The following is a 25,569-nucleotide window of genomic DNA, read 5'->3' on the forward strand; positions in this document are numbered from 1 at the left end:
GTTCAGGGGGTGTGAGCTGGGGTTTCCCCACGCTTGCCCTGCAGGCTCTGGAGGCCGGGTCCACCTGGAGCCATGCAAGCTGCTATGGGGGAGGGCCTGGACAGGGTGGGCCGCAGGCTGGTCTTTTTCTCCCTGACCTTAGCCTGTCCTTAGCCACTGGCCCTGCGAAGAGCCAGCCTCTCATGCTAGAGTTTAAAACCCACAGAGAGGGCTCCATCTGCACCTTGGTCCTCCATGCCTCAGCTCCTCCCAGACACACTGCTTTCCCCAGGGCCCTCTGAGGAGCGCCCCCCAGGTCCTCACCCACGGGCAAGGGAAGGGGCTGCCTGGGCTCCCGTGGCCTCCAGCTTAGTGGAACAGGCGTTTCTGGGCACATGCCTGGCCATCAGGAACTGGCAGTGAAGCACAGTCCCCTGCCCTCCACCTCTCACCAACGGAGGAGACAGGCATGTGGATGCAGGCACCACACTGGGGGCTTGGCAGGAGGTGGCATGTCCAGAGCGGGGTCTAGCTTGGGGGTGCCCCGGTAATGGCGACTGCCTGCCTGCAGCGGTGACAGAGGTGAAGGGTTTCATCAGGCTCCATCGGCCAAGCCTTGACTCAGCCAGGCTTGAAACCGGTAGAACTATCTAGTTTTTTGATAGCCTACAAGGGGCCACTGTGTGCCTGGGATCACAGCTCTGTGGAGCTATGGGAGGTGGGAGCTGGACGCTGGAGGGGAAGGTCAGGGCCAAACTGAACATAGCATCACATACCCAGGGGAGAAACTTGGACCTGGTCTATGGTAGGCAGGGAGGGTTCTGTGTTTGTAAATATTCCAGCAGCCTGGTGGAGGATGCTTTGGTGGGCAGAGGTGGAAGAATGGGGGCCGTGACATTGGAGGCAGTGGTCTGTAGCAGTGGGAGGGGCAATGGCAGTGGCAGCAGAGATAGGGAGATTAAGGGTAACCCCAGCTAGTCTTGGGGACTGGCGTGGAGGAAGAGGGTGGTGTCTAGGAGACGAGGAGCAGGAAGGACGAGGGGCTTTGGGGTTAGGCAGAGTGGACAGAATTCCAGGTTCCTGGCAGGGCGAGCCTTGGTGAGCACAGGATGCTGAAGCAGGCTTGTGGAGACGTGTTGTCTCCAGGACTTATAAAGGGAGGTGGCCACGGGAAGTGAGTGCGGGGACAACATGCAGCGGGTGACGGGGCTGAAGGAGCCGCCAGAACTTGTCAGCCTTGGGTACTCGGGACAAGGAGCATGAATGAGGCCACTGGAGGAGCCAGTGTTGGAAATAAGGGACTTCCCTCCCTGGGCCCCTCAGCCGTCAGAGGAGAGCGGCTGGGCCAGCCGGTAGGTTGACCGTCTCAAGCAACTGGATTACCAAAGCTCCAGAGCCCTGGGCTCGGCCCTCAGGTTCTGATACTACAGATCTGGGGTGGGGCCAGGGATTTTGTTTTGAAGGCTTGCCGTGGTTCTGGTGAGCCGGGTTCACACTGCAGGTATAAGTGGGCTGAGCCTGGCTGCTGAGTGGAGAACCAGGAGCCAGCCAGAGGCCTTCTGGTGGCACCTGCAGCTGAGCCCAGGCCTGCAAGGGGACGGTGTCCAGTGCAGGGCCAAGCTGCACAGGCTCACTGGGCGCCCACCAGGGGTCCAGGGCTGCAGATTCCAGTGAACAAAGCCCTCCCTGCCCTCCTGAAGCCTGCACTTGAGGGGCAGGTCCAGAGCTCTACCACCATGTCTGGAAGCCCTCCATCCAGCCTCAGGCCGCTGTAAGCTGCAGGGAGCGGAGAGGGAAAGGCCCTGAGCTGGGGACACGGGGAGCCTGCACACTCCCTCTCACGTAGACCCTGAGACGGGCAGGGCTGAGAGACCCACTCTTGGCTCCTCAGCTGGCAGGACCTGCCCGGACCTCCTGCCATGCCAGCGGGGGTGGGGGAGGCTGTAGGAATGGCTGGGGCTCTGGGTGGTGAGGATCCCCTGCCCTCTTCGGAGGGCCTATGTCTGTAGGGTGTGTGATGGACTACGTCACAGATGAGGAAACTCTGGCACACACAGATGAAGTGACTTGTCGGGCTAGTAAGAGGCAAGGTCAGGACCTCAACTGAGATCTGACTCCACAGTGTGTGCTCTTATTCCTTGGGCAGCAACACTAGAACAAGATCGGGTTTGGCACCTATTAGCCAACAGCATCAATAAGAAGAAAAACAAGCCTCGGGGGAGATTGCTGGCCCTGCCCCAGGGCAGGTGCTGACGCAGGCTTGGAATGAAGGCCCTTTGTGAGGTGGCCCTGGGAGCTGGCAACGGGTTCCGTCCTGCCAGGATAGGGGCGACAGGAGCCAGGACCCGTGTAGGAGATGGTTCTCGCCATGCTGGGGGCTCTGCGCCCCCGGGCTGGGCTCAGCCTCTTCCTCCACCTCATCCTGGCAGTGGCACTGCTTCGCTCCCAGCCTCTGAGGTGACTCCTGGAGCACAGAGGGGCAGGGCACTTGGGCTGGATGGTGGAGGTGCTGCCCCTCCCCTCTCTGGAGTGGGGCTGGGCCCTGGTACCCTGGGTGTTCGAGGGCTTGCCAAGTGCCCCCACACTGGGCCATCCCCCCATTCACAAGGAGGTGGCGGTGGCCTTCTGGGCCAGGGCCGAGCACCCCAATATCTCCCACAGGTCTCAGCAGTCTGTTCCTGAGGCATTTTCCGCCCCCCTGGAACTCTCGCAGCCACTTTCCGGCCTGGTGGATGGTAGTATCTCTCTCGTCCCCTTCCCCTACCCCTCCCTGACAGTGGAGACGCCCCTAAGAGGTGCCCCAAGTCCAGCCTTCAGGGGCTTGTCATCCCAAACCACATCTGTTCAAGGGTGACTTCAGTTCCATCAGAGCCAGCTGCCCCCTACCACCCATGCCCTCTTTTCTCTCTTTAGACTATGGCATCCTCCCCAAGCACCCGTGGCCGCGAGGGCCTCGACCCCTCCTGTCCGGGGCCCAGCAGCGCAAGCGGGACGGGCCCGACCTTGCTGAGTATTACTACGATGCACACCTATGACCCAAGGCCCTCATAAAGATACTACGCGTGACAAAGGCTTGGCTTTCCTGGGCTGGGAGCGAGACGGGGACGGGAGGGGTCCACGCAGATACATCCACTGCAGTCCAGACAGGAAATGGCACTTTAATAGTTGGGGCCAGGGTGACAGGACCAAGATGGGGCTGGCCTGTGTCAGTCAGGAAGCCTCCCTCTTCTGCTGGGACAGGGCCTTGCGGCAGCTCCTCCTCCCCGCCTGAGGTCCTAGGCCTGCCACAGGCCAGCATGCCAGTGAGGTCAGTGGCAGGAGCCACCCAGAAGCCCCGCAGATGACGGAGCTGAGAACGGGGACTTCACCTCCATGTGTTGCCATTTTCTCACTGGAAAGTCCTTGGGAGGTGGCTGGGCTCAGCCTGAGCTCAGGGCTCTTTGGTGGGGGTTGGGGCAGGGACAGGGCGGGCACTTGCAGGTGGCACAGGCTTCATCAAGGCAGGACACGGGCTTCATCAAGGCAGGAGCCAGAGCCGCCCGAGCCCTGGCAGGGGAGGTAAGGCCCAGGATGGGGCAGGGCCGTGTGCTCCTGGAACGGACATCCTTCTCTGCCAGAGACCTGCTCCCCAAGCCCTGTCCCTCCCAATCCCCAGGCAGCCCACTCTGCCCTCCATAGATGAATCTAATCCCATATATTACAATAAACTGCATTTGCCTCTCCCCACTGCCCCACCCTCCCCTACCCTGGGCCAGTGGCCCCCACTTCCTTGTCCCCTGGCGATGGCAGGTGCCCCTCCTCAAGCAGTGCCACATCCTGTCAGCAGCCAGCTGTCCTGGCACTGGCCTGAGGGCTGGGGGACGCAGAGGGCGGGGCTGTGCGGCTACTCCAGGTAGATATCTTCTGTGGGGCAGGTGTACTCCACAAACTGCTTGTAGAACTGCTGGAATGCTCTCCTAGAAGCCAGGGGACACACAGATGGCTCAGATCACCACTGGCAAGGGAGGAACAGGATCCCAACCCAGGGTTTTCCCACTGGAGCCTTGGGGCCCAAGTGCAGCTCTGGTTCCTCTGGCTGGGGCCACTTGGCTCTGTTCTCTACAGAACTATCGCATTTCCCAGTAAGATGTCAGTTGAAGACATGGCCCAACAGCTACCAAGCTTGGAAGCTGCTCCTCAGGCTCACCTTGCCCCGCCACCCTCCCTCCAGGCCACTGCACTGGGGTCCGGACATAGTTCTCCAGAGCTGTGGGGGAAACCGAGGGGCAAAGCTGAGCACCAGGAAGCAGCCCCAGGGCCTGGGATTGGGCGTGCTCCCTCGGGCTGGGTGCTCAGCAGGATGTACACGTACCCCACGGACTCTGCCAGGGCTTTGGTGGAGTCTTCAGACACAAAGACGTGGCAGGCAAACCGGTGGTCGGCGGGGTGCTTGGTGATGAACCCAAAGTACCTGCAGGGACAGGTCTGTCTGTGCTGGGACGGGGGCTCGGCCCACACCCACCCACCTCAAGGCTGCAGATCACCCGTGCCTCCTCCACTGCCATCCCACCCCCACTTACTTGTTGTTCTTTGGATGATATCCGCAGAAAGAGATGTTTTTTAACTGGAAAAAGTGGCTACATTTATTCCCCTACAGGAGGGAGAAAAGAAGCAAGAGGGCAGTCACCTGGCCTGCAGTGAGGGTGACAGGAGATGGCCTCTTCATCGCCAAGTCCTGGGGGAGAGCTGGGGGCCATGGAAGGAAGGGGCTGGGTTGGAAGAAGTCACCTTGGCCTCCTGGGAGTCATCGGCCTTGACGCCTATCTTCACACCCCGCACGCTGATCTCCAGGACGCAGCTGGAGGGCGGGTTAAAGTGCACGGTGAGCCGGCGGGTGGTGGCAATCTACAGGTGACGAATGGAGCCACGTCAGCTGCTGTCTGTTCCTCTGCTGATCCCTCCTGTCCCAGGGCCTGAGCCCTTTAACTGCCTCTAGACACCTGTGTCCCTCTGTTCCAGGGACCCATCCAAGGGAGGAGAAGGGAGAGGGCTCAGGTACCTTTTGCATAGCGGCACAGAGGACGTCATTGCCCTTGTGATAGGGAACCTGGACTGAGCCCAGGAACTTCACCCGGAACTGGTCCACCCAGTCACTGTTTTTGGCCAGGGCTGGAAAGCAAGCGTGAATTGAGGAGGGGCAGAAACAGCAGGAGGGAGCTGAGCAGCCAAGCGAAGGAGGGCGGGTGAGGCATGGGGAATGGCAGAGCCCACAGAGGCTGCCACAATCCCTGGCTGCCCAACTTGGCCGGGCCTCACTTTGCTCGATCGTGAAAAGGACCTAAAATCACTTCCACTCAGCCCCCGACCTGGCTGGCTGAGATCTGGAGTACACGTTCACCCAGCAGCAAGTTGGGGCAGACAGATGTGGTGGCTGGGGCACAGGCCAGGGAGGGAACGCTACCTGCCATGTGCTCGGGCTCCTTGGTGACCTCGATGGCGTAATAGGCAGGAAAGACGCCCCGGGCACCAGTGCGCATGTTGTAGGCCTCGTACCAGTAGTCTTCAGCTTGGAGCTCCACTAGCAGAGGGTCATCCACTTCCAGCTCAAGTTCGTCTTCGTGTCGAGGCACAAACCTGTCCCCAGCAAGGACAGGTGAGAAATTCGGCACCAAGGCCTGTCCAGCCAGGCCTACTCTGGGGTCTGGGAGCCACAGCAGCATCGTTATTTCAATAAACATTTGCAAAAGCATCCTGTGTGCCTGTTGCAGTGCTAACCCCAGGGGAGAGCAAGGTAAAGCAGACATGCATCTGCCATTGAAGAAACACAGGCCAAGGGAGGGTGCGGGCAGGGCCCCCTCTAAAATGGAGAGGCTGTGGGAAGCGCAGGCTTTTGTCTAGAGAAGGGTCAGGTGGGGTGTGGGCAGGCATCCTCCTGGTCACCCTCCTGGGTGCCCTGCCCCTGGCCAGACTAGGTGCGCAGTTCTGGGATCCCTCACTGTAGCCATCCTCTTTGTCACCATACTCTGAGTCCCTAGAGAGTGGACACTGTCCTCCCAGGGCTGCGCGGATCAATGAATGCTGATGGCAGAAGTTAGGCTGAGGCCACGTAGGGGTGACAAGCGGAGGGTGGTGTGTGGCCCAAACTGCTGCCCGGCTAGGCCCAGCCAGCCCATGGCTCTCACCTGAATATGGCCCGGTGGGTCTGCTCCTGCTCCTCCCCGTTGATGATGCAGGAGAACAGCCCGAAGGACTCGGCACCTGCAGGTGAGGGGGTGTGGCTGGATAGGGGGTCGCAGCTCTGATCCAGGTTTAGCGGGGCAGGTAGAAGCCTCAGTCCTAACCAGATGGGGCCTGGGGTCGCCTCCCAGAACACTTCACATTTTGGCTCTGCCCCGCTAGGGACCCCCCCACCCCACTGCTTCCCCTTGCTGACTCACTGGAGGAGCGGGAGCGGCCACTCATGAAGACGTTCAGGAACTTCTTGGAGAAATGGACGTCGGGTTCGTCAGGCGTGGAGTCCTCGGAGAGGCAGGCAGGGGGCTGGGGCCGGGGGGCCTCCTCATATTCCTCTCCGATGGCCGACTCATAGGGCGAGGAGACGGAGGCACAGTTGTCATAGACGGTGGCAGAGTCACTCTCGTCACTGTAGTCTCCGAAGCACGGCCGCAGGCTCACCAGCTCCAGCTGCGCATGCTCATCTACCACCAGCGTGTATTTGACAGAGTCGTAGGACAGGGCGCTGGTGTCCGAGCTCAGAGAGGCCCGTGGAGGTGGCGGCGGCTCCCCCAGGCTCCCCCGCCACCCTCCGCCTGGGGGCTCAGCCCGCTCTGGGGACGACAGGCAGTCGAAGCCCTCGTCCTCTTCACTGATGGAGGGGTGCGGCCGCCCTGCCGTGGAGGGGTAGGCGGCAGGGTCTGGATCGGAGCTGACTGACATCCGGCTCTCAGTGGGTGGCAGGAAGGCAGAGGTGGGCTCTGCAGGGTCTGGGGGCCTCTGCACTGGGGTCAGGTAGATCTCCTCAGTGGCCTCTAGTCGCACATCGGCCTGGTAGTGGATTCGGTCTCGATGCGAGTGGCCCCGACCCCCAGGCGGGGCAGCAGGGGGACCACCCGGAGGTGCCATCTGGGTGGCTGTGCTGCGGCGGCAAGGGCTGTCGGTGGAGGTGCCTCGATCTGTGGTGGGGGCAGGGCTGCTCTGGGGGGGCAGCTCATCGCTCAGGCAGATGTGTTCATGCGGTGGTGTCTGCTCCCCTGGAGAGCAGGCAGGTCATGAAGGCAGGGGCTCTCTCCCAACTCCCAGCTACCTGCACCTGCCACTCTCAGCTTGGTGACACAGAAACCAAGACAAAGCCTCCCTGGGCAACAGGCCCTTCACAGGCTCTGGGGCCGGTCAACTCAGTCATGCCACCACTGATCTTAGCCCCCGGATGGGCTTGTGCAGGGATGTGGGTGGGCAGTTTACCTCTACTCAGCCCTTTGGAGACTGTAGGGTTTGCTCTCTGTAGTGGGGACTGAGTCAGGGCAGGCGGAGGTCCAGGTAAAGAAGAGGGCCCTGACTTACCTGTCTTCAGGGGTGAGGATGATCGAGACACCCGATCCTGCCAACTGTGCTTTTTGCCCAGAGAATTATTATTCAGTGTGTCCTGTGCAGGGAACAAAAGGCTGTTGTGATGGAAGTGGTCAACAGTGCCCGGCACAGGGAGGCCCTGGCCCTGCCCCCTCAGGCCATCCCTAGGGCCGTTTGCTGTGTCCACCCCGCCTCCACTGTCAAAGGCCTCACTCGTAACTCTCCTCTGGAGCAGGCAGGAAGGGTGGCAAGTCACAGCCAGGCCTGCTGGCTCCGGATGGCCCTCCGCCTTGCTCAGGGAAGTTGGCCAACCCTCAGGGAGATGCTCTTATCAGCCTTAACAAAGGTGGTGATGGCCACTGTGTCTGGTGGTAAGAGGGGGAGGAGATGGGAGAGAAGAGAAGCAGGAGCTCTCTGGAGACACAGTCAGACCCCCAGTCCCAGACACTGAGGGTTACTTGGAAAATGCTCAAATCCAGCCCAAGTCAGAGACAGGTGACTCTCTGCTCTGGAGCTTGGGAAGTTATGGCCTAGAAGAGGTGGGGACCTTCTGGTAGAGCCTGGAAAAAGCACAAGGAAGGGTCTCCCCAGCAGCTGGCCTGGGGGACCAGGATGAATCATCCCAGTGACAAATCCACAACAGAGTTTTCCTGCACCCCCCACCACAGTGGCACGTGACTGAGGAGTAACAGATGCAGTTGTCAGCAGCCCTCCTTCCTGGATCTCCTGGGCTGCCCATTCTACATTCTCAGCCCCGGGACCCCTCCCCACAATGCCCACACAGGGCTCCCTCCACTCCATGGAGGCTCCCTCCCCTGGGAGCTCTCTCCCAAGCCCTCACGTTCCTGAGCCGGGCTGCCAAAAGCCATTCACAGGATCCTGGGAAAGGAACCAAGCCTTTCCCTGCAGCCCCAGCCGCCCCACCTCCCAGGAGCTCCTTGCCTGCACCGCTCCCGATGGGCCTGGAAGACAAAGGGCCACAGCCGGCTCCCCCAACCCTATTCAACTTTCCTTGGCATCCAGCCACCCTCCCAGGGGCCCTAGTCCCCCAACTTAGCCAAGCAGCTCCATCTCCCATTCCTCTCCCCTGCCTTCTGGGAATTCGTAGCTGCCCAGATCTCAAACTGGCTGTGGCCCCTGAGCTCCCCATCTCCACCTCACCACGATCTCCCACGGCCTCCCCCACGATGGCCACTTCAGATGCTCTTTTCTCCAGGCCCTGCTCCTGCCCCACTTTCACCAGGAGCCCCATACCCTAAAGCAGAAACCCTGTCACAGCCTGAGGTCCCATGCTCCAAACCCTTCGAACCCCTCAAAGCCTCATTCTCTTAATTCCCTACTCCTCTCCTAACCCCAGTCCTTCCCTCCTTCAATCCCGCCTCAAGGCTCCAAGCCTGGCCAGCTGGACTCAGCCCTCTTCCTAAGGATGGTTCTGCCCGCTCCTCGGATCCCAACCCCAGGAGCGAGCCACTGCGGCCTCTATGCAGGCGCTGTCCCCAGGCACTGGACCCGTGGGTGCCCCCTCCCGCTGCAGCCCCTCTGCGCTCCCCCTCACATCTCCGCGGCGGCCCAGGGCGCCGCCCCCCGCGTTGGCGCCTCACCTGAGACCGCGGCACCTGCGGAAAGAGGTTGAGCGTGGTGGGTCGCTTGGGCCGGTACGTGTCCCCGCTGCCCGGGCCCTGGCTCTGGCCTTGGCTCTGGCCCTGGCCGCGGGACGCCGGCTCCTGGCCGGACTCGGCCTTGGGCGGCCCCGCTCCCGGCCGCCGGGCCGCGCGCTCCTCATCGTCGTCCTCCTCGTCGTCCTCGGCCCCGGGAGTGTCCCCCGTCGCGTCGATCAGGTCCATCTGCAGCATCTCGGCCTGCAACCGGCTCCCCGCGCCGCCGCCGCCCGCAGAGAGCAGCCCGGCGCGCGGGGGCTGCGCGGCGCACGGAGGGGCGTCAGGGGGCGGGGCCGGGGCGGGGCCGAGGCCGCTTGCACCGCCCCCCGCCCGGGCGAGTCCATTCTGCGGCGCGAAGGGGGCACGAGGGGAGCCGAGCAGGGACCGCCAGAGACTGGGGCGCTCTCGCCCGTCCCCCGCGAGGAAGCGCGAGGCCGCCGCCTCCCCGATCCAGCCGTGCCTCTGACGGCCTGCACCTCCCCACAGTCACCACCCCGGACTCCTTGCGCCCTCCCGTTCCCCTGGCAACGGCCGGTGACCTCACCGGGGTTGTAAGCCGAGCCCTGAGTGAAGTCACCGCTGTTGCTATGGGGACTCAGTGGTCGCCAAGGAGTTTGGGGTGGGGTGGGCAAGGGATGGGGGCTGGGGAAATAGTATTTGAAGGGGTCTTGAGGAAAACTGGAAAAACTGAGGCTCAGCCAAGCAAGGAACGGCGGAGACATGAGAGGGATGGGAAGGAGACGCCGAGGGGGAGGGGCGAGCGGGGGCCCGGAACCAAGGCGGTGGCAGCCCCGCCCTAAGCCAGCCGGCCCGGGCCCCTCCAGCCCTAGATCGGTCCTCCACGAGCCTGCCTTGGGGATGCAGAGCCCCATCCTAGCTCCAGTTCTGCCGCCAACTCCCTGGCACCTTGGACAGATCCCCTGATCCTTTAGGCCCCCTCATCAGTTGAGTGGGGACAACACTACTGCCTCTCAGCCTCCAAGAGAGCTGAGTATTCACTGGAACGTGTGTGAAGCCCGCTGGAGCTTGTCTGAGGCCCCTTAGGGGCACACCTCTGGCCAGTAGTGCCTGGGGGCCCTGCCTAGCTCGGAGGCAACCCTCTCCAAGGCTCTGCTGGTGCAGTTGGGGGAGAGGGCAGAGTGAGAGTCCAGAACAGGTGCCTGACCTTTGAGAAGCTAAGTCAGGGCCCTGAGACCATTCCCCAAATCTAGAGGCCTCGGCCTCTTCCTGGCCTGGCCAGAGAGTGGAAGGTTGGGGTACTGGGTACTAGGGGATTATCCTCACCCCTTGGTTTCCTCTTGCAGAGCTTACTGAGTCTTGCAGAGCTTACTGAGTCTCTGGGAGTAGCAGGAGGTCAACACACAGACAGGCACTCCCTCCCCAAGGCACACCTCACGCTCCTATGGTAACCACTCTCCTGACACCGTATCTGGCTACCCGCCCTCTTGGGGGCTCAGAGGAGCTCTGGGCTCTAAAACCTAGCCCTGTGCTCTGTCCTCCATTTCCTGGCAAGCCGGCCCCTTCTTCCTGTTCTGAAAAGACATAGTTGGGATCCCCATCTGACCCCGGTTACCCAGGTGCTGGGGACCTCCTGGCAGCATTCAGATCTTTAGGGACAGGAGAGAGCCATCTTCCCTATGACAAAGCCAAGGGGCCCAAACCAGCAGCAATGCTGGGCAAACCCCTCAGTGGGGGCCTTTAGGACTATGGGCCAGAGAGGGTCTGGGAGGCCGCGTGGTGCCATCTGTCTGGTATAATAGCAGCCAGCAGCCACAGGAGTTATTCCAGGAGTGCCTTGGCTGTTTCTTCCTGCCCTAAAGCACTGCAGATTCCACCAGACTCCACCCTGTCTGCCTCAGGCCCTCTGCCAGGGCTGCTCCCAAAAGGATTCAGGGGTAGCCCTGAGTCTCCCTTAAGTCTGGTCCTAACTGTTACTGCCCTAGGTCTCAAGACTTCCTGGCCTCTCATCTTGCGGGCAGTTGAAGGAGCTACTTCCTGTCTTAGTCCCCGACAGCAGTAATAATAATAATAATACCAAATAAAATTCTGATTGTACACCCAAGACGTGCCAAGAAGTATACCTATGTTTCTTGCACATCATTTCATTTTATGAGGGTGCCAGCACAGCCCTGAAACCCCCTTTGTCACTATGGGGATACCCTTACCCCTGTCCCTAGCGTTCCTGCCACCCCACTCAGGAGCTCCTGGGAGCTCGCCCTTACCCGTAAGGACAGGGTGTCTTTGCACTGTAAGCTGATGCCACACTCATCAGTGATCTCTGAGAGGTCTTCATCCTCAAACTCCTCCAGGCTGATGTCGTGGGTGAGCCTGGTGGGGACAGGAAGCCAAAGTTACAACTCAGGGGCACTGCTATGCCTGCTCACATCTCCCTGTTACCTCTCCCAGGGGGCAGCCTCTTGAAGGCCAAACACAGCCCCCAGAGGACAGGATTTGGGGTCCATCTGTATCAATGCAGGGGGTGGTCAGCAGGCAGGGAAAGAGCGAGGGGCTCGTGCCAAAAGGCAGTCCTCCTAGGGTGGCAGTGGAAGAGGAGGCTCCAGGTCACTCCAGCTCCTCCCTGGGAGTTGTCATTCTGTTGCCAACCAGCAGGCAGTGCTTAGAAGGCCCAACTGGTCAGAGCCTCTTCCCCAGGGTCAAGGCAGGTGCCAAGGCCAGTTCACCATGGAGAATGTGGACTTGAGAAGAGCAGCGTGGAGTAGGGGAGCTCCCAGTGCAATCCCTGCAGTAGCAAGACCTGAGGCGCTGGCAGCAGCCTCAGAGGAGTGCCCCACGCCCCAGCTCAGGAAGACTCATGCCCCTTGAGCCCAGGGAACAAGCGAAGGAAAATCTGGTGTCAATGTGGGTAGTTTCAGCCTATTCCAGAAAGGACTCCAGCCTCAAGCTGTGCACTTGGTGGTCTCATCTCTTCAACCACAAAATCTTCTCCTTGTCCAGCGTAAGGACCCTGAACAGGAGGCTGCACAGATGGGGTCAGGAAAAGCCCCAGGTGGGACCAGAGGTGTTACAACCTCAGGAGACAGCTCAGAGCACCAGGGCACCAGAACACTAACCAGCTCCGCTAGAACCCCCCTCTCCCTAGGCCAGCCCTGAGTCCCCACCTCAGAATGCAGGGCTGGGCCAGCCACTGCAAGGCAGCCTGTCTCTTGCTCACCTCTAGTCCTGGACACTCTGCCTGGCTTGCTGGGGGGTAGAACATTTGGGAAGTTGGGGAGAATGTATGAGCCTTTTCCCAAATAAGTCCAAGAAATTGAGGCACAGAGCAAGGGAAACCCACTAGTTCAAGGTCACCCAGGAGAGATGGTGGCTTAGCCCCCAGGGGAACCTAGGAGGCCCAGACTCCCTGCCGCTCGCCTCATTCAGACCAAACAGAGACCCTGAGCTCGATGGAGCTCACCCCAACTCGGTCTCCACCCCCGCCAGCCCCGGTAGCCCCTACCAGTGCTCCCATTGATCCTCCAACCAGCTGTCATTGTCTGGGCTCGAATCCATTTTCAGCACCAGCTGCATGGAGAGCCCTGCCCGGCCGGGGGGCTGTGGGGCCCCAGGGCTGCCCTCTCATGCCCGGAAGGGTGGGGGGGCCAGGGCTCAAGGCAGGGCTGGGGGCCTCTGGCCTCCACCGCTTGGGCCTGTCTTTCTGCGTCCTGCCCGCTGCAGAAGCCTGGGGAGCTCATTAAAAATAGATAGGCCAGGAGAGGAGGCTGCAGCTGCCGACCCGGGTCCCAGCCCCAGCTCTTCCCAGCGCAGCCCTCAGCTGCAGGGACCTTCCTCCCGGCTGGCCTGGCCGTTGCGCTGCTGCTGCCGCCGCTGTGGCCACCTCCCTCACGGGATCAGGTTACTGCAATCAATGCCAGTGGCTCCACCTGCCCTTCCAATGCCCCTGTCGGGGGCTGAGGTGGCCCCCCCTCCCTGGCCCAGGCTTGTAAGTAGATGGCAGAAATCTAGGATGTTTCCCCCCAAAAGCCAGCCCTTGACTGGCTTTAAAGGGCCAGTGCCCCAGTCAGGGTGCCAGGTGGGAGATGAAGTGGGGGCTTCCCAAACACCCCAAGAATGAACACTCGGTTCACACTGCCATAGGCTCAGCCCCCTGACCTCATCAGAGAGGCTTCTGTGGGCCCAGGCTGCATCCAAACTGGGTTTGATCTGGGCTGCCTCCTTCTGCAGCCAGGGCTCAAGCCTTCAGGACCCAGGAAGGCAGGGCCTATGGATGCAGGAGGCACCAGAGCCACAGCTAAGGGCAGGCCGGTGTTTGGGCCCTTAGAGCAGAGCTGGAAGGGCTGCTGTGTGGTAATGAGCTTCCTCTCCCTTTGGAGTGACATAAACAGAACCTGGAGGCCCCTGGAGGGCACTGCACAGAGGGGTGGGGAATGGGGGCTGGATGGACAAGGTGCCCTGTAGGGTCGCGTCTGACCTGCAGCCCAAGGGTGGTGGTTCCCCAGGCCATGGGGAGGGTGTGGCTGGCCAGCTGGGGTGGAAGTGGGGAGGAGGGCCTGGCCCAGAAGCCAGAGCAGCCCTCCTCCGTCCGGCCAGGGCAGGGTGACATCTCTGGCTCAGGGACAAGAACCCAGTCGCCGGCACCAAGTAAGTGTTCAATTCACACTGGTTGCCCAGATGGTCACTGAGAAGGCCAGTGGTGCAAAAGGGAGCCCCTGGGACTCAGATGGCATGGGAGAGCTGCAGGACTGCTGACCCAGAGGTACCCTGAAATGCCCCTGCTCTGCCAGTGACCTCTGCACATTTTTTTTTTTTTTTTTTTTTGAGATGGCCTTTCGCTCTGTCACCCAGGCTGGAGAGCAATGACATGATCTTGGCTCACTGCAGCCTCCGCCACCTGGGTTCAAGTGATTCTCCTGCCTCAGCCTCTCGAGTAGCTGGGATTGCAGGTGTGCACCACCACACCTGGCTAATTTTTGTATTTTTAGTAGAGACGGGGTTTCACCATGTTAGCCAGGCTAGTCTTGAACTCCTGACCTCAGATGATCTGCTTGCCTCGGCTTCCCAAAGTGCTGTGATTGCATGCGTGAGCCATGGTGCCCAGCCCCCTGCACACATCTGTGTCTCCTCACACATGGCTCCTCTTCCTCACTGCCAAGCCCTAGTCCAGCTCCTGCCTCTGCCCTCCCAGATGTCCCCACTGGCCTGTCTGCCTCAGTCTCCCTATGCCTGCACCATCCCACTCCACCTGCCACTATCAGGCAAAACTGCCAGAAATGCCATCATCCCTCCCGCCCCACTTGGAACCCTCAAGGCTCTCCACTAGCAGCAGGTTCCTGTGCCTGCAGGCAAGGCCTCCAGCTCCATGCGTAGTCCGCGTGGGCACTGTGTCTCCCCAGTGCCAAACCCAGTGCTCAGATGGAGCACGTGGCAGATTCTCAAACCATGCTTGCTGGAAGAGTGCTCAGTTAAGCTCATTCCTCCAGGAAGCCCTCCCAGCCCTTGCATGTGGCTGGTGTCACCGTCTGCCTGGATGTACAGTAGTGCGTGCAGCAAACAGGGCCAGCCCTCCCTCAGAAACACCCACTTCCCCAACCCTGGCTGCTCCAAAGGTGGATGGGGCCTGTATCCAGCACCCTGATTGATGACCCTATACTGTACCCAGCAGGTGATCAAGACCCCTTCCTCCCCTTGCTCCTGGAGGGCAGAGCTGGCGAGTTCATCCTGCATACACTGGGTCCTCAGCATGAGCCTGCTAGATGTCTGTCACAGGACAGCCTCTGCCTCCACCTGCTCCTCTCAAACTGCAGGCTGGAGCAGGGCCTGCAGGGTCTGGCTTAGACCTGGGTTAGAGGCTTCTCAGTTCACTTCCACACCCTCAACATCACCTGATATTCCCACTTCCTTGGACAATAGGTCTGGGTGGGGCAAGGACAGTAGCATCTTCCTGTACAGCTGAGGGCACTGGGCTTTAATTGGGCAATGCTAGAAAGAATACTGGGCTGGGGGTCAGAGAGCCTATGCCTGATCCCTGGCTCTACTGGGGTGGGTTAAGGGGGATGCTTTGTCTGACTTTTTAGGTGCCTCTCATAAGTAAGGCAGGATGGAAGAATGATCACCATATCAGGCTTGGAAGCAGGAGGCCTGAAATAAATCCTGACTCTTTCACGTTGAAGCTGCCCCATCCTGGCCCCAACATTTATGCCATGCATCTCTCTTAATCCTCATTGCAACAACCTTGGGAGAGGGTTTGTTCCATTTTTCCCATTTTACAGATGAGGAACACTAAGGCTTAGACATAAAGGTGCCTTATGCCTCAGTTTCCCACATACAGGATGAAGCCACCAATCCCTGCCCACCCACCTCAGAGGGCTGGTGAGGGTTAGCAGAATGGAGTTTGTGTGAGTAGGAGGTCACTACCAAGGATCAAGGGGGACTGATTGGTCAACGAGTCCCCTTTGCAAGTCACCCCCCATCCAAGACTCTGCCCTTTCCTCTTTTCCAGGCACCAGATATTCTGGCCTCCCAGCCAAAACCCTGGGGGGTCCCTTTATGGAGAAAAGGCTAAACAGACACTTGGTCCCTGAAGGCTCATGGAAGGTCAATGTGGGGAAGGAAGGAGGGAGGAAAAGATGGAGGGGAGAAGGGAGGGGAAGAAGGGGAAAAGAGGGCGGTTCCCTCCTGTCCCGCCTGATCCACCCTGCTCATGGCAGCCTTAGCACCAGGAGGCCTCCAAACTGAATCCTACAGCCCTCCGCAGGCCGGCCTCCCTCACCTCTGGGTCTGGAAGTTTCAGCAGTCTCCTGTAGAAGCAGCCCCTGCCCACCCATCAGACCTGCTTGTCTATCCTGGGTGCTGTGATCCTTGAGACGTCATCCCTATTAATGTTTGGTGGCTCTGAGCTGTGAGTTTGGTCTCTGGAGACCGCCCTGACCTTTCTACCTGAGGCCCCTGTTCCTGCATTCACCTGATCCCTCCTACTCTGCCGCCTCAGTCCTTGCTTTTGGCCCCGCCAGGGCCTCACTGTTCTGGCCACGCCAGCCCCTGCTCCCACCCTGAGCTGCACTTTCCTAAATGGCCCTGAACAGACATGCCTTTTGTGTTCTGATGTTGATTTCAGGCCCTTTTCCCCTGCCTTGCCGGGTCACATTTCCACCAACCGCAGTCCTGCCCTTTCTAACGGACTATTTCAGCTCTGTAGTAGGCTGAGTTAGAAATGTATGTAAAGTAAGGGTTAAGTGGTAAAGTGCTGAGGCTTTAGCTGAGCAAGGCCGAATCTGAGCCAGGCATTGGCTGTTCGGATGTCATTCTTGGGCCTTTGCGTTCCTGGCTGTGCTGTGGTGAGGAGGTAAGGATGCCAGCTGATTGACCTTGGGTGCTGGCCACAATGCCCCACAGGCCTCTCTTGTGACAGAGGGCACGTGTGGTCCAGGGGTCCAGCCTGTCTCTCTGCAGCCCTCTAAGTGCTGAGAATGAAGCTGGCTCCCAGTGAGTTCTCAGGACACCTGTTGACCGGCCGCTCAACCCTAAGTAGGTTCCCCATTTCCCTCTGGTTCCTCTACCAGCCACTCTCCACCAGGTAATGACAGCAAAGCAGACCTCTGAATTACAAATCTGGTCTGGTCACTCTTCCCAGCTCAAAGCCCTTTAATAGCTTCCCCTGGTCATTAGGGGAAGGGGCCCAAATTCTCATCTGTGGCCTGAAGGCTCTGTAAAGCCTCCTTTCCCTCCAACCAGTATCATTTCCCCTCATTCCCCCCACCTCCCACCTTCATATCCTCCTTCAATAGCGCAGCTCCCAAAGCAGTAGCATGGTCTCCTCTGCAAGCCTTCTCTGACCTCTGGGACCAAGCCAAACCGCCCTGCTATGGGCTCTCGGAGTCCCTCCTGGCTGTGGTTCCGTATCACTGTAATTTTACCTTTGGGTTATGTGGCCCGCAGTGGCCTCCCCTTGGAGTCAGTTAATCCATATGGGTGGGATCATATCTGTTTTGATCAACATGTGTGGTGCCTAATAGGTACTTAACAAATGCTGAATGAATTAACCACAGGTGTCCTGGGGCTCTCTGGATTTCTGCCTTGGAAGTCTCTAAGTTAGTCCACTTTTCCAATCAACTTCCTGTGTCCCCACCTACACTGGAGTCTGGGCTAGGATGTCAGGTCCTCTGGGAAGATGGCACTGGCTGAAATGGTGGGGTGGGGATAAGCCAGGCCCAGCATCCCTCTCAGGCCCTCTCTCTACCCCCACCACCCGGCTCTGGGTGAACATGGGGTTGGGCTGGGTTTGTTCTTCGGGTGGGAATTCCCTTCCTGATCACCTCCATATGGGGGTCATCTCCAACGAAAATTGAATCCAACCAGAGAAATGAGCCCCGAGGGACAATCCCACTTGGGGTTATAACATGTTTGATCTGTTTAAACATCTTCATGCCGATACATTGCAAGAACTCTGGGATCCAGTTATTCGACTTTTGGGAAACTGCTTCGAGGAAACAATCCCACATTGTTTGGAGAAGAACCGTTACAAGCAGGATGTTCATTCCTCATCACAGCAAACAACTGAAAACACCTGTGTCGCCCAGCACCAGGGGGCTGGTTCCACCGTGGCCATCATCAGATGAAATGTGATGCAGTCTTTTGGAATCAACATTATAAAGTCTGTGTATTAAGGTGACAACTAATAAAATGAGCAAAAAGACAGCATATATGATCCAGTGGTCTCCCCAGGATGATATCGCACACAGGAGGAAACACTCACGTGGACACAGAGTTGTGAGATAGGGTAGAATCTGGGGCGCTCTTTTCTCCTTTGCTCTCCTTCACAGACTTTCATCCTGGGTCATGCCAGCCTAGCGTGGGCTCTCCATCTGCTGCTGGGCTGCCTGCCCTCCCCAGAGCTGCAAGTTTCCTGAGGGCGGGGTCATCATACTCACCTGGGCACTGACTCTCTACCTTTGCTCCAATCTATGCACAAAGCCCAAAACCCTGCACACCATAAGTGCTAAATCAGTGCCTATTAAAGAGGCACTGCAAGCACCATGACAGCAGGAGCCATGAGCTCTCCACTGGCATCTCCAGTGGCAGAACAAGGCAAAGCACCCAGAGACGCTCCTGCTATTTTGGAATGAATATAAGAGTGGGGCCGGGGAACAAAGATGGCATCATAGAATGGTTAAGAACTACATGTGGATGGTGGCTGTGACCCAGTTTGTGGGAACCATGGGGGCCCCAAGCTAGAAGTGTGTTGTGGCCCATTTCCAGCAATCCAGAGATGAACTTTAAAGCTCTGCCATCAGCGAGCTGGGGTTGAAATTCTGCCCTGGCCACTGCCGGGCTGTGTGAGGCAAGTCAACACTCTCTGCCTCCACATCCAAGGTCCATCAGGAGCCAGGCCAAGGCGGTCCTGGGCATGAGGCAGCTGCGGCAGCACCTCTCCACCTCCACCGAAACATGGTTGGCTGAACAGGCCACCAGTCAGCCATCTTCCTGCCCTCTGCTCAGTCTCCCTGGGCAGTGATGTCCTCTCTGAGGCTTCAGGGGCCATCCCTCCACACTCAGACTCCCAGGGTCTTTGGCCCCAGCCCTATCCTCTCCTCTGAGCTCCAGACCCAAAACCGACTGACTATATGAATCCTCCAATTGGGTCCTCCAATGATCCCCAGTCTCAAATTCAGCAGGTCCCCACATGATTTTCACACCCTGCTCACCACCCTCTGGTATCCCACTGGACACCCCACCCACCAAGGAGCCCCAGCATCATCCTAGACTCCTGCCTCTCCACTCCCTATTCTGTATCCCTCACCAAGCGGGCTAATCTGCCCCTAACTCTTCCTCACACCCTGAACCTGTCCCTCCCTCTTACCAGCAGGATGGCTAGTCCCCTGGCCACTCTCTACCCAGCAGCCAGGTGATCCTCCTAGAGCAAGCTTGTCTAACCCATGGCCCAGGGGTGCGTGAGCCCCAGGACAGCTCTGAATGTGGCCCAACACAAATTCGTAAACTTTCTGGAAACATTATGAGATGTTTTTGTGATTTTTTTGTTTTTGTGTTTTAGCTCTTCAGCTATCGTTAGTGTTAGTGTATTTTACGTGTGGCCCAAGACAATTCTTCTTCTTCTGGTGTGGCCCAGGGAAGCCAAAAGATTGGACACCCCTGTCCTAGAGGATCCGTCTGACCCTGTCATTCCTTTCCTAACCCCCTGCCAGCTCCTCTGGCTGTCGGTGAAGAGGTCGGCGTCCTCACATGGCCTACAAGGTTCCTGCACATCCTGCTTTCCACCCTCCTGCCAGACTGGGCACCAGGCACCCTGCCCACCCACTCTGTTCTCCCCCCTTCACTCCAGCGACACCCTTGGGTGATATTTTTATGCGTCCATCCATCAGGCCTAAGCTGAAATGTCCCTGCCTCTGGGGGGCCTGTCCTGACCCGCTGAGCCTGGGTCCCTTGACCTGAGCCATCATCACACACCGACCAGCCCATCTGTAAAGCCGTCTGTCTGTCTGTCTCCCCTCTACAACACCAACAGCATGATGGCCAGGCCCACATCTGGGCCTTTGCAGTGTTTCCCTGGTGACCTAGGCAAAGTGCAAACGTTTGTTGAGTGAATGAAGGAAGAAGCCTCTCAGTGGCCCCACCTCTCATCCCTGAGGCAGGGTGGTGGGGCAGACGGCAACCATCCAGGCAGCCATGGCCTGGCTCTGTCCCAGCTTTGCCACTAATTTGCTGTGTGCTCTTGGGGGAGCCACTCTCCCTCTCTTGTTTCCTCATAAGGGGAGGGAGCTGGTTGGACGAGCTGGTCTCTAAGGTCTCTCAGATCCACGATTCCCCTTCTACACACCCCAGACAGGCCGCTCGCTCCCTTCTTGCCCATGAAACCCCCTTTGTCTCTGCTGTTCCTCCCACGTGAACTGTCCTTCTGTCCTTCCTCTTTGTCCCACCTACCCAGCGCCAATGTCTCCACTGTGTAAATTTCTAAATTCTCTTTTCTAGAGTTTTCTTTATAATGAACATGTATCACTTCAATTTTGAATTTTCTTTTATTATTTTGTAAGACACAGAAGTAACCTATACTCATTATAAAATAAGAAGTCAAATACAGGTGAGCAGCCCTAATCCAAAAACCTGAAATCTGAAATGCTCCAAAATCCTAAATGTTTGAGCACCAACATAACAGCACAGGCGGTAAATTCCACACCTGACTCCATGGGACAGGTTGTAATCAAAACTTTGTTTCATGCACAAAATTATTTAAACCATTGTATAAAATTACCTTTAGGCTATATGTATAAGATATATAAGAAAAAATCAATTTCATGTTTAGACTTGGGTTCCCATCCCCAAGCTATTTCATTATGCATATGCAAATATTCCAAAATCCAAAAAAATTAGAAATCTGAAACACTTCTGGTCCAAAGCATGTCAGATAAGGCATACTCAACCTGTAATATAAAAGTATGACACTGGGCGTGGTGGCTCATGCCTGTAATTCCAGCACTTTGGGAGGCTGAGACAGGTGGATCACCTGAGGTCAGAAGTTCAAGACCAGCCTGGCCAACATGGTGAAACGCTGTCTCTACTGATAATACAAAAATTAGCCGGGCATGGTGGTGGGCACCTGTAATCCCAGCTACTTGGGAGGCTGAGGCAGGAGAATCGCTTGAACCCAGAATACAGAAGTTGCAGTGAGCCTAGATCACGCCACTGCACTCCAACCTCCAGCCTGGGCGACAGAGTGAGACTCTGTCTCAAAAAAAAAAAGCATGTAAAATAAGAAGTGAAAATCCCTCACCCCATACCATACCCAAAGGTAACCAACCACTATAAACAGCTGGAGCTATAATCAGAACAAAAATCAACATGTATTTATTTCAACCAACGACAAACAAACGAATGCTCCCACCCCTTCAGGTCAGGTCCACATGCTCGCCCCCTCCACACATGCTCTTCCAATACTCCAGGGCTCTTTCTTTTTGGGGTGGCTCTGACATCAGACTGCCTGCCACTTACAAGCTCTGCCACTTACCTAACCTTCCTCTGCCTCCGTTTCTTCATGCAAGTGTGGATAATAACAACGCTCTGTTGATACAGTTATTGTGAGGAGTAAATACTCTTGCACATAGGAAACTCTTAGAATGGTGCCTGGGTGAACTGAGTGCCTTCCAAATGTCAGCGCTTACCACTGTTATTGAGTAACTATCCCGTGCTGAGCAATGGGGATACCAAAGTTTGGGTGCAGACCCCCTTTATCTTCTGGGAGCTGACAGTGGCACTGGGGGTCAAGGCGCCTGTGTGTGTGTGCACACACACAGCCCTGCCTACAGGCGGCTCTCCTCAGCCCTTGAAACACTCAACACGTGTTCTCTCATCTGATTCTTACGACCATCCTGAGCAGGGGCCAGTGCTGGCATCTCAAGAGCTCAGAGGGCTTAAGTGCCCAGTGTCAGGGCACACAGGTAAGAAAGGCCAGCCAGGATTCAAACCCAGGCCAGTTGGATCCATGACTCCACCAAAGAGCCACAAGAAAGCACTATCTACCCAACCAGGGTTAAGTGGAGCCTGGCCAAGCACAGTGAGAGGCGGGCCAGGAGAAAGGGCAGCGGGGGCTTTGGGAGCAGCGGGGCAGGCCGGCAGGGCCTGAGACACTGACGCTTATTATTCCCACGCGCTGGCCTTGTCTCCGCAGCCAGGCCACCATGTCCTGGAGTGCTGGTCCACACCTCAACCTCATGGCCTACTGCCACCCTTGTCCCACGTGCCGCAGAGCTGGTCACACATTCACTGGCTGGTGTCTGCTTCCTCAGCTCCTCTCACTAAAGCATCTATGACACTGGGGAAGCAGGTCGAGGAAGAAAAGCTGCCTACTGGGCCAGAGGCAGGGCTGGGAGGTAGAGTGGATTGAACACGCACAGACCTGGGTCCCAGTGTAGCCTTAGCCTCTGACTATTTTGGAGTCCCCAGATGAGCCACCTTGCCTTTGTTAATCTCAATCACCTCATCTATAAAATGGGCAGACCATTACCCTCTCTTGGGGCAGGTATGAGGGTTAAGGGAGGGGCCTTGGGAAGACGCTCTGGACAGCAGTGAGCCGTAGTGTTGTCTGCTAGTGTGGGGGCTGACACTTGTTGAACACTGACCTGATGTGCTTTTTCTCCTTTCCAGGCAAGAATCAATATTAATTAGCCCACTTAACAGATGGCACCCAGAGAGGACGAAAACCTGCCTGGGTCATGCAGTTAGAAAGTAGTGGAGCTAGGATTTGAACCCAGGTCCCTCTAAGCCCCATGTGCTTCCACTGCAGAGGCCTCCAGGTGGGGAGGCAGTATTTGCATGGAGGCCTCATGCGCCATGCCAGGTGGAGTCTCAGACCTCAGTCTAAGGCATTATCAGAGAGCTGCAGCCCTGGACCCTTCAGGCTCGGCCTCCTCCATCTGGCCCCCTCTGGTCCTCCCAGCTCAGCTCAGGGCCTCGGGGGAGGTTTCTGGGTTTGATGATGCCATTAGAGATCCCCAGGGGTCTCTGCCCACCTGAGGACCTGGGAGCCAGTGACCCCTTGCTCCCAGGAGGGGCTGGCGCCACAGCCCAGCTGGAGCCTGGCTGGGGTGGTGCCCCAGGAGAGGGGAAGGCGCCAGTTCTTGAGATGGGGAAACAATGGGGTATGTCTAAGCCTCCCTCTCTAGGCCCAGAGCAGTGACTTCGGCCTCTTCCTCCCCACCAACTAGGGTTCAGAATTATGGGGGAGGTACATCTATTCCTCCTCCACACAACACTCACTCCTCACTTCTCTGAAATGCATCGGGCCTAACACCAGATGGGGGGGTGGGGGTGGTGGAATGGGAGCTCAGGTCAGGGTTCTGGGTATTTACTCCAGCAGGGATCCCCCTCGACACCCCCGCTGGCCCTGGCTACTCCCGAGCCGACTTCCCTTCCCGCAGCCGGGCCTAGGATTCCCCTGGTTGAGGCTGAGCCTTCAGCGCCTGCCCTGAGAGACACACCTGCCTAGGTCGGTGCTGCCCAATCCAAAGAGGGGCCCGGCCACGCCAGGCCTGGCAGGTAGGCCCATCTGGGCAGGCAGGGCTCGGGGAGGGGCTCAAAACATCCTCCTCCCAGCACCAACAATGTCGTTGCCCCAGGAAACTGCGACCCGCGCCCCTCCAGGCTGTTCCCAGCTCTATTCAGAAATCTTCGGACAGGGAACAGGCTAAGACGCAGCCTACCTGCCCGCTCCGGGATCGCAACCCCGACCCCAGACCCTGCCGCAGCACGGAGGTTGGGGAGAAGGAGGCCTCCGAGCCCCCTCCTCCAATTCCAGCGCAGACCTCCCAGCCTAGGACCAGGAATGGCGGAGGCAACAGCCTCGTGAACATGCAACGGCTACCAGTCCGGACTTGAGGCTGGCGGGGCTTCTGCGGGGGACTCTGTCCCGGGAAGAGACCCCACTCCTACGCAGCCCTTTCGTTCCCGGGTTCCCGAGGTTCTGGGGTGGGGGGCGGGCAGGGCAGCCAAGGCGGATCAGTCCCGGCTGAAGGGCGAGGCGCGCGGCGGCAGGGGACTCTCACCTGAAATTGGGAGGCGACGCGATGTGCAGCCCCAGGAACGGGGAGGCGGCGGGCGGGGACGCGGCCCCCCCGCCCAGGCCGCCGCTTTCTCGCTCCGCCATTCTCCGGCACAGCCCTGGCCATCCGGGCGGAGCGCGGCGCGGAGGAGGCGGCGGCTGCGAAGGAGGCGGAGGCGCGGCGAGGGGGCAGCCGCCGCCGCCGGGCTCGGGCTAGGCGGGCGCGGCGGGCGCACCTGTGTCTGGCAGGGCGCGGCGCGGCACCGCACCGCGCACGGCTCGCGGGACTGGCGAGAGCGCCCCGCGCGCGCCCCCGGGCCCCGGCCAGGGTCTCGCGCGCCCCGCCCCGGCCCCGCCCCCACCCCGCCAGCCCCGCCCCCGGAGATGGCGCTCTCCGCGGTGCTGAAGCCACGGCCCCCGCGGCCGTGGGCTTGGCTCAGCCTCGCCCTAAATCCGACACCGACTCTACTCCACCCCGTGGCTGGTCTGGGCTTTGTCCCTCCGGTTGGGCTTAGTGCCCGGGTATCAGATGACTAATGGCAGGACACTGGACCCCAAGGTCCAGGTTGGCCCCCCCGCAGCAGAGACCAAGAAGGCAGGCGGAAAAGGAGGGTCGTGGAGGAAGGCAGAGAAAGGAGAGGATGTCAGTGGGCTCTTAAAGCATACAGGTTTGGAGTCAGGTGGTGTGAATTCACTGGCTCCACAAATGTCTGGGCAGTGGGGCCTTGCATTAGTGACTTCAGAGCACTAAGGTTTGGTCTTCTTATCTGTGAAATGGGACAATAGCGGTCCCTCTCATGGTTGTTGTGAGAATGTAACGTTAACACAAACGTGTTGCCACTGAGACCCAGAAACACCCCACCTCCTGCGCTGGGATCCAGGCCTCACCCCAGTCCTGTCCCTTTACCTTGAGGGGACCCTCCCAAAGACTCTCCCTAGAGGCTGTCTTTTCTAAAGATTGACCCAAACCTCTTTTCAGCCCCAAACAGCTATTCGTGGTGAATTGAGCCCTCCGGGCTTCTCAGTCGCTTGCCAGGACCTTCCCAGCGTTCTCCTTCTTAGCGCCTCAACTGCATTTCCTGCAGAGCACCCCTCTTCTGCACCCACAGACCCACATTCTAAGACTTGGCGCCTTTCCCTCTGCTCCCACTGTTGACTTCTTGGGATCATTTTGGTTGTTTCTGTTCCCTCTGGCACCTCCATCCCTGCTAGGCTTTGGCCATGGCTTCTTCCTCATTGTCTCTCCCTCGAGAGGGTGTTAATCCTGGGCTTCCAGGCCTTCAAGGCCCTGAGTTTCCTGATTGAGTTATTTCAGAGCACGGACTGCCAAGGCTAGGGACCTAGGTTTGGTGGGTCATAAAGCCTCTGGTCAAACCTCATTGGCTTCTCTGGTCTCTTGAGAGAACCCTAGAGACCCTGTCCACAGGGCAGGACAGGGCAGAAAACGTGCAGAGCAAACTGTGCCACAACTCGTGGAGTCCTATTTGCAAATCTGGACTGCCGACCAGTCATGCTGGCCCCTTTCCTTCAGTGCAGCACCTAGCAAGGAGCTAGAGGCACCTGCCGTGCAGAAGGCAACTTCCGACCTCCAGCCTTGAGAATATCCCAATACCTAGAGCCAAAGGTCATGGCTGCTTCTCTTTTCCCTGTCCCTTGGGCCCAAAGGGGTGGCCACTACTTTCTCAGCTTTTGTGCTCAGGCCCCTTTCACTGGGCCCTCACGGTAATCATCTGCTGCCATGGTGCCTGGCTTTTCCTCTCAGGAAAGCAGTCTTGCCATCATGGCTACTAATCGTTCCTTAGAATGTGAACTTGCCTCAGCTAGGGAACATCCTTAGCAGGCCAGGGGTGGATGTAAAGGACAACTCCCTCTTCCAGAACCTTT

The 25,569-nt window shown here is 58.4% G+C and overlaps 2 protein-coding genes across 4 annotated transcripts; one reads left to right on the plus strand and one right to left on the minus strand.

Moving 5' to 3' along the window:
- Positions 1 to 83: 83 nt before the first annotated feature.
- Positions 84 to 3,874, plus strand: FREY1 (Frey regulator of sperm-oocyte fusion 1). Of its 2 annotated transcripts, XM_054440462.2 has the most exons (3): positions 84 to 2,436; positions 2,641 to 2,714; positions 2,893 to 3,874. In XM_054440462.2, exons 1-3 carry the CDS (start codon positions 2,336 to 2,338, stop codon positions 3,012 to 3,014), a joined length of 297 nt encoding a protein of 98 aa, XP_054296437.1. In that variant the 5' UTR covers positions 84 to 2,335; the 3' UTR covers positions 3,015 to 3,874. The 2 variants fall into 2 exon arrangements, with proteins under 2 accessions (XP_054296437.1, XP_054296435.1); XM_054440460.2 differs by having other exon boundaries at positions 84 to 2,714; positions 2,893 to 3,079.
- On the minus strand, positions 3,118 to 23,975 carry MAPK8IP1 (mitogen-activated protein kinase 8 interacting protein 1). Of its 2 annotated transcripts, none has more exons than XM_054440457.2 (12): positions 23,690 to 23,975; positions 11,405 to 11,510; positions 9,126 to 9,440; positions 7,519 to 7,600; positions 6,396 to 7,208; positions 6,141 to 6,216; positions 5,420 to 5,592; positions 5,018 to 5,127; positions 4,747 to 4,863; positions 4,539 to 4,609; positions 4,331 to 4,429; positions 3,118 to 3,935 (listed from the first exon to the last, which is right to left on the minus strand). In XM_054440457.2, the coding sequence occupies exons 1-12, from the start codon at positions 23,788 to 23,790 to the stop codon at positions 3,863 to 3,865; spliced, it is 2,136 nt and encodes a 711-aa protein (XP_054296432.1). In that variant the 5' UTR covers positions 23,791 to 23,975; the 3' UTR covers positions 3,118 to 3,862. The 2 variants fall into 2 exon arrangements, with proteins under 2 accessions (XP_054296432.1, XP_054296433.1); XM_054440458.2 differs by lacking the exon at positions 23,690 to 23,975 and adding an exon at positions 12,640 to 12,735.
- Positions 23,976 to 25,569: the final 1,594 nt, after the last annotated feature.

The sequence above is a fragment of the Pongo pygmaeus genome, chromosome 9 (genome assembly GCF_028885625.2).
Source record: "Pongo pygmaeus isolate AG05252 chromosome 9, NHGRI_mPonPyg2-v2.0_pri, whole genome shotgun sequence".
NCBI lineage: Eukaryota > Metazoa > Chordata > Mammalia > Primates > Hominidae > Pongo > Pongo pygmaeus.

What these genes read in the sequence shown, in the direction of transcription:
- FREY1 (XM_054440460.2), top strand. Translation starts at nt 2,477, where the DNA reads ATGGTGGAGGTGCTGCCCCTCCCCTCTCTGGAGTGGGGCTGGGCCCTG. An exon ending in ACTTTCCGGCCTGGTGGATG is followed by an intron (nt 2,715 to 2,892) that starts GTAGTATCTCTC and finishes TTCTCTCTTTAG; the next exon opens with ACTATGGCATCCTCCCCAAG.
- MAPK8IP1 (XM_054440457.2), bottom strand. Translation starts at nt 23,790, where the DNA reads ATGGCGGAGCGAGAAAGCGGCGGCCTGGGCGGGGGGGCCGCGTCCCCG. An exon ending in ATCCTCACCCCTGAAGACAG is followed by an intron (nt 7,209 to 7,518) that starts GTAAGTCAGGGC and finishes CCTGCTCTCCAG; the next exon opens with GGGAGCAGACACCACCGCAT. An exon ending in TATCATCCAAAGAACAACAA is followed by an intron (nt 4,430 to 4,538) that starts GTAAGTGGGGGT and finishes CTGTCCCTGCAG; the next exon opens with GTACTTTGGGTTCATCACCA.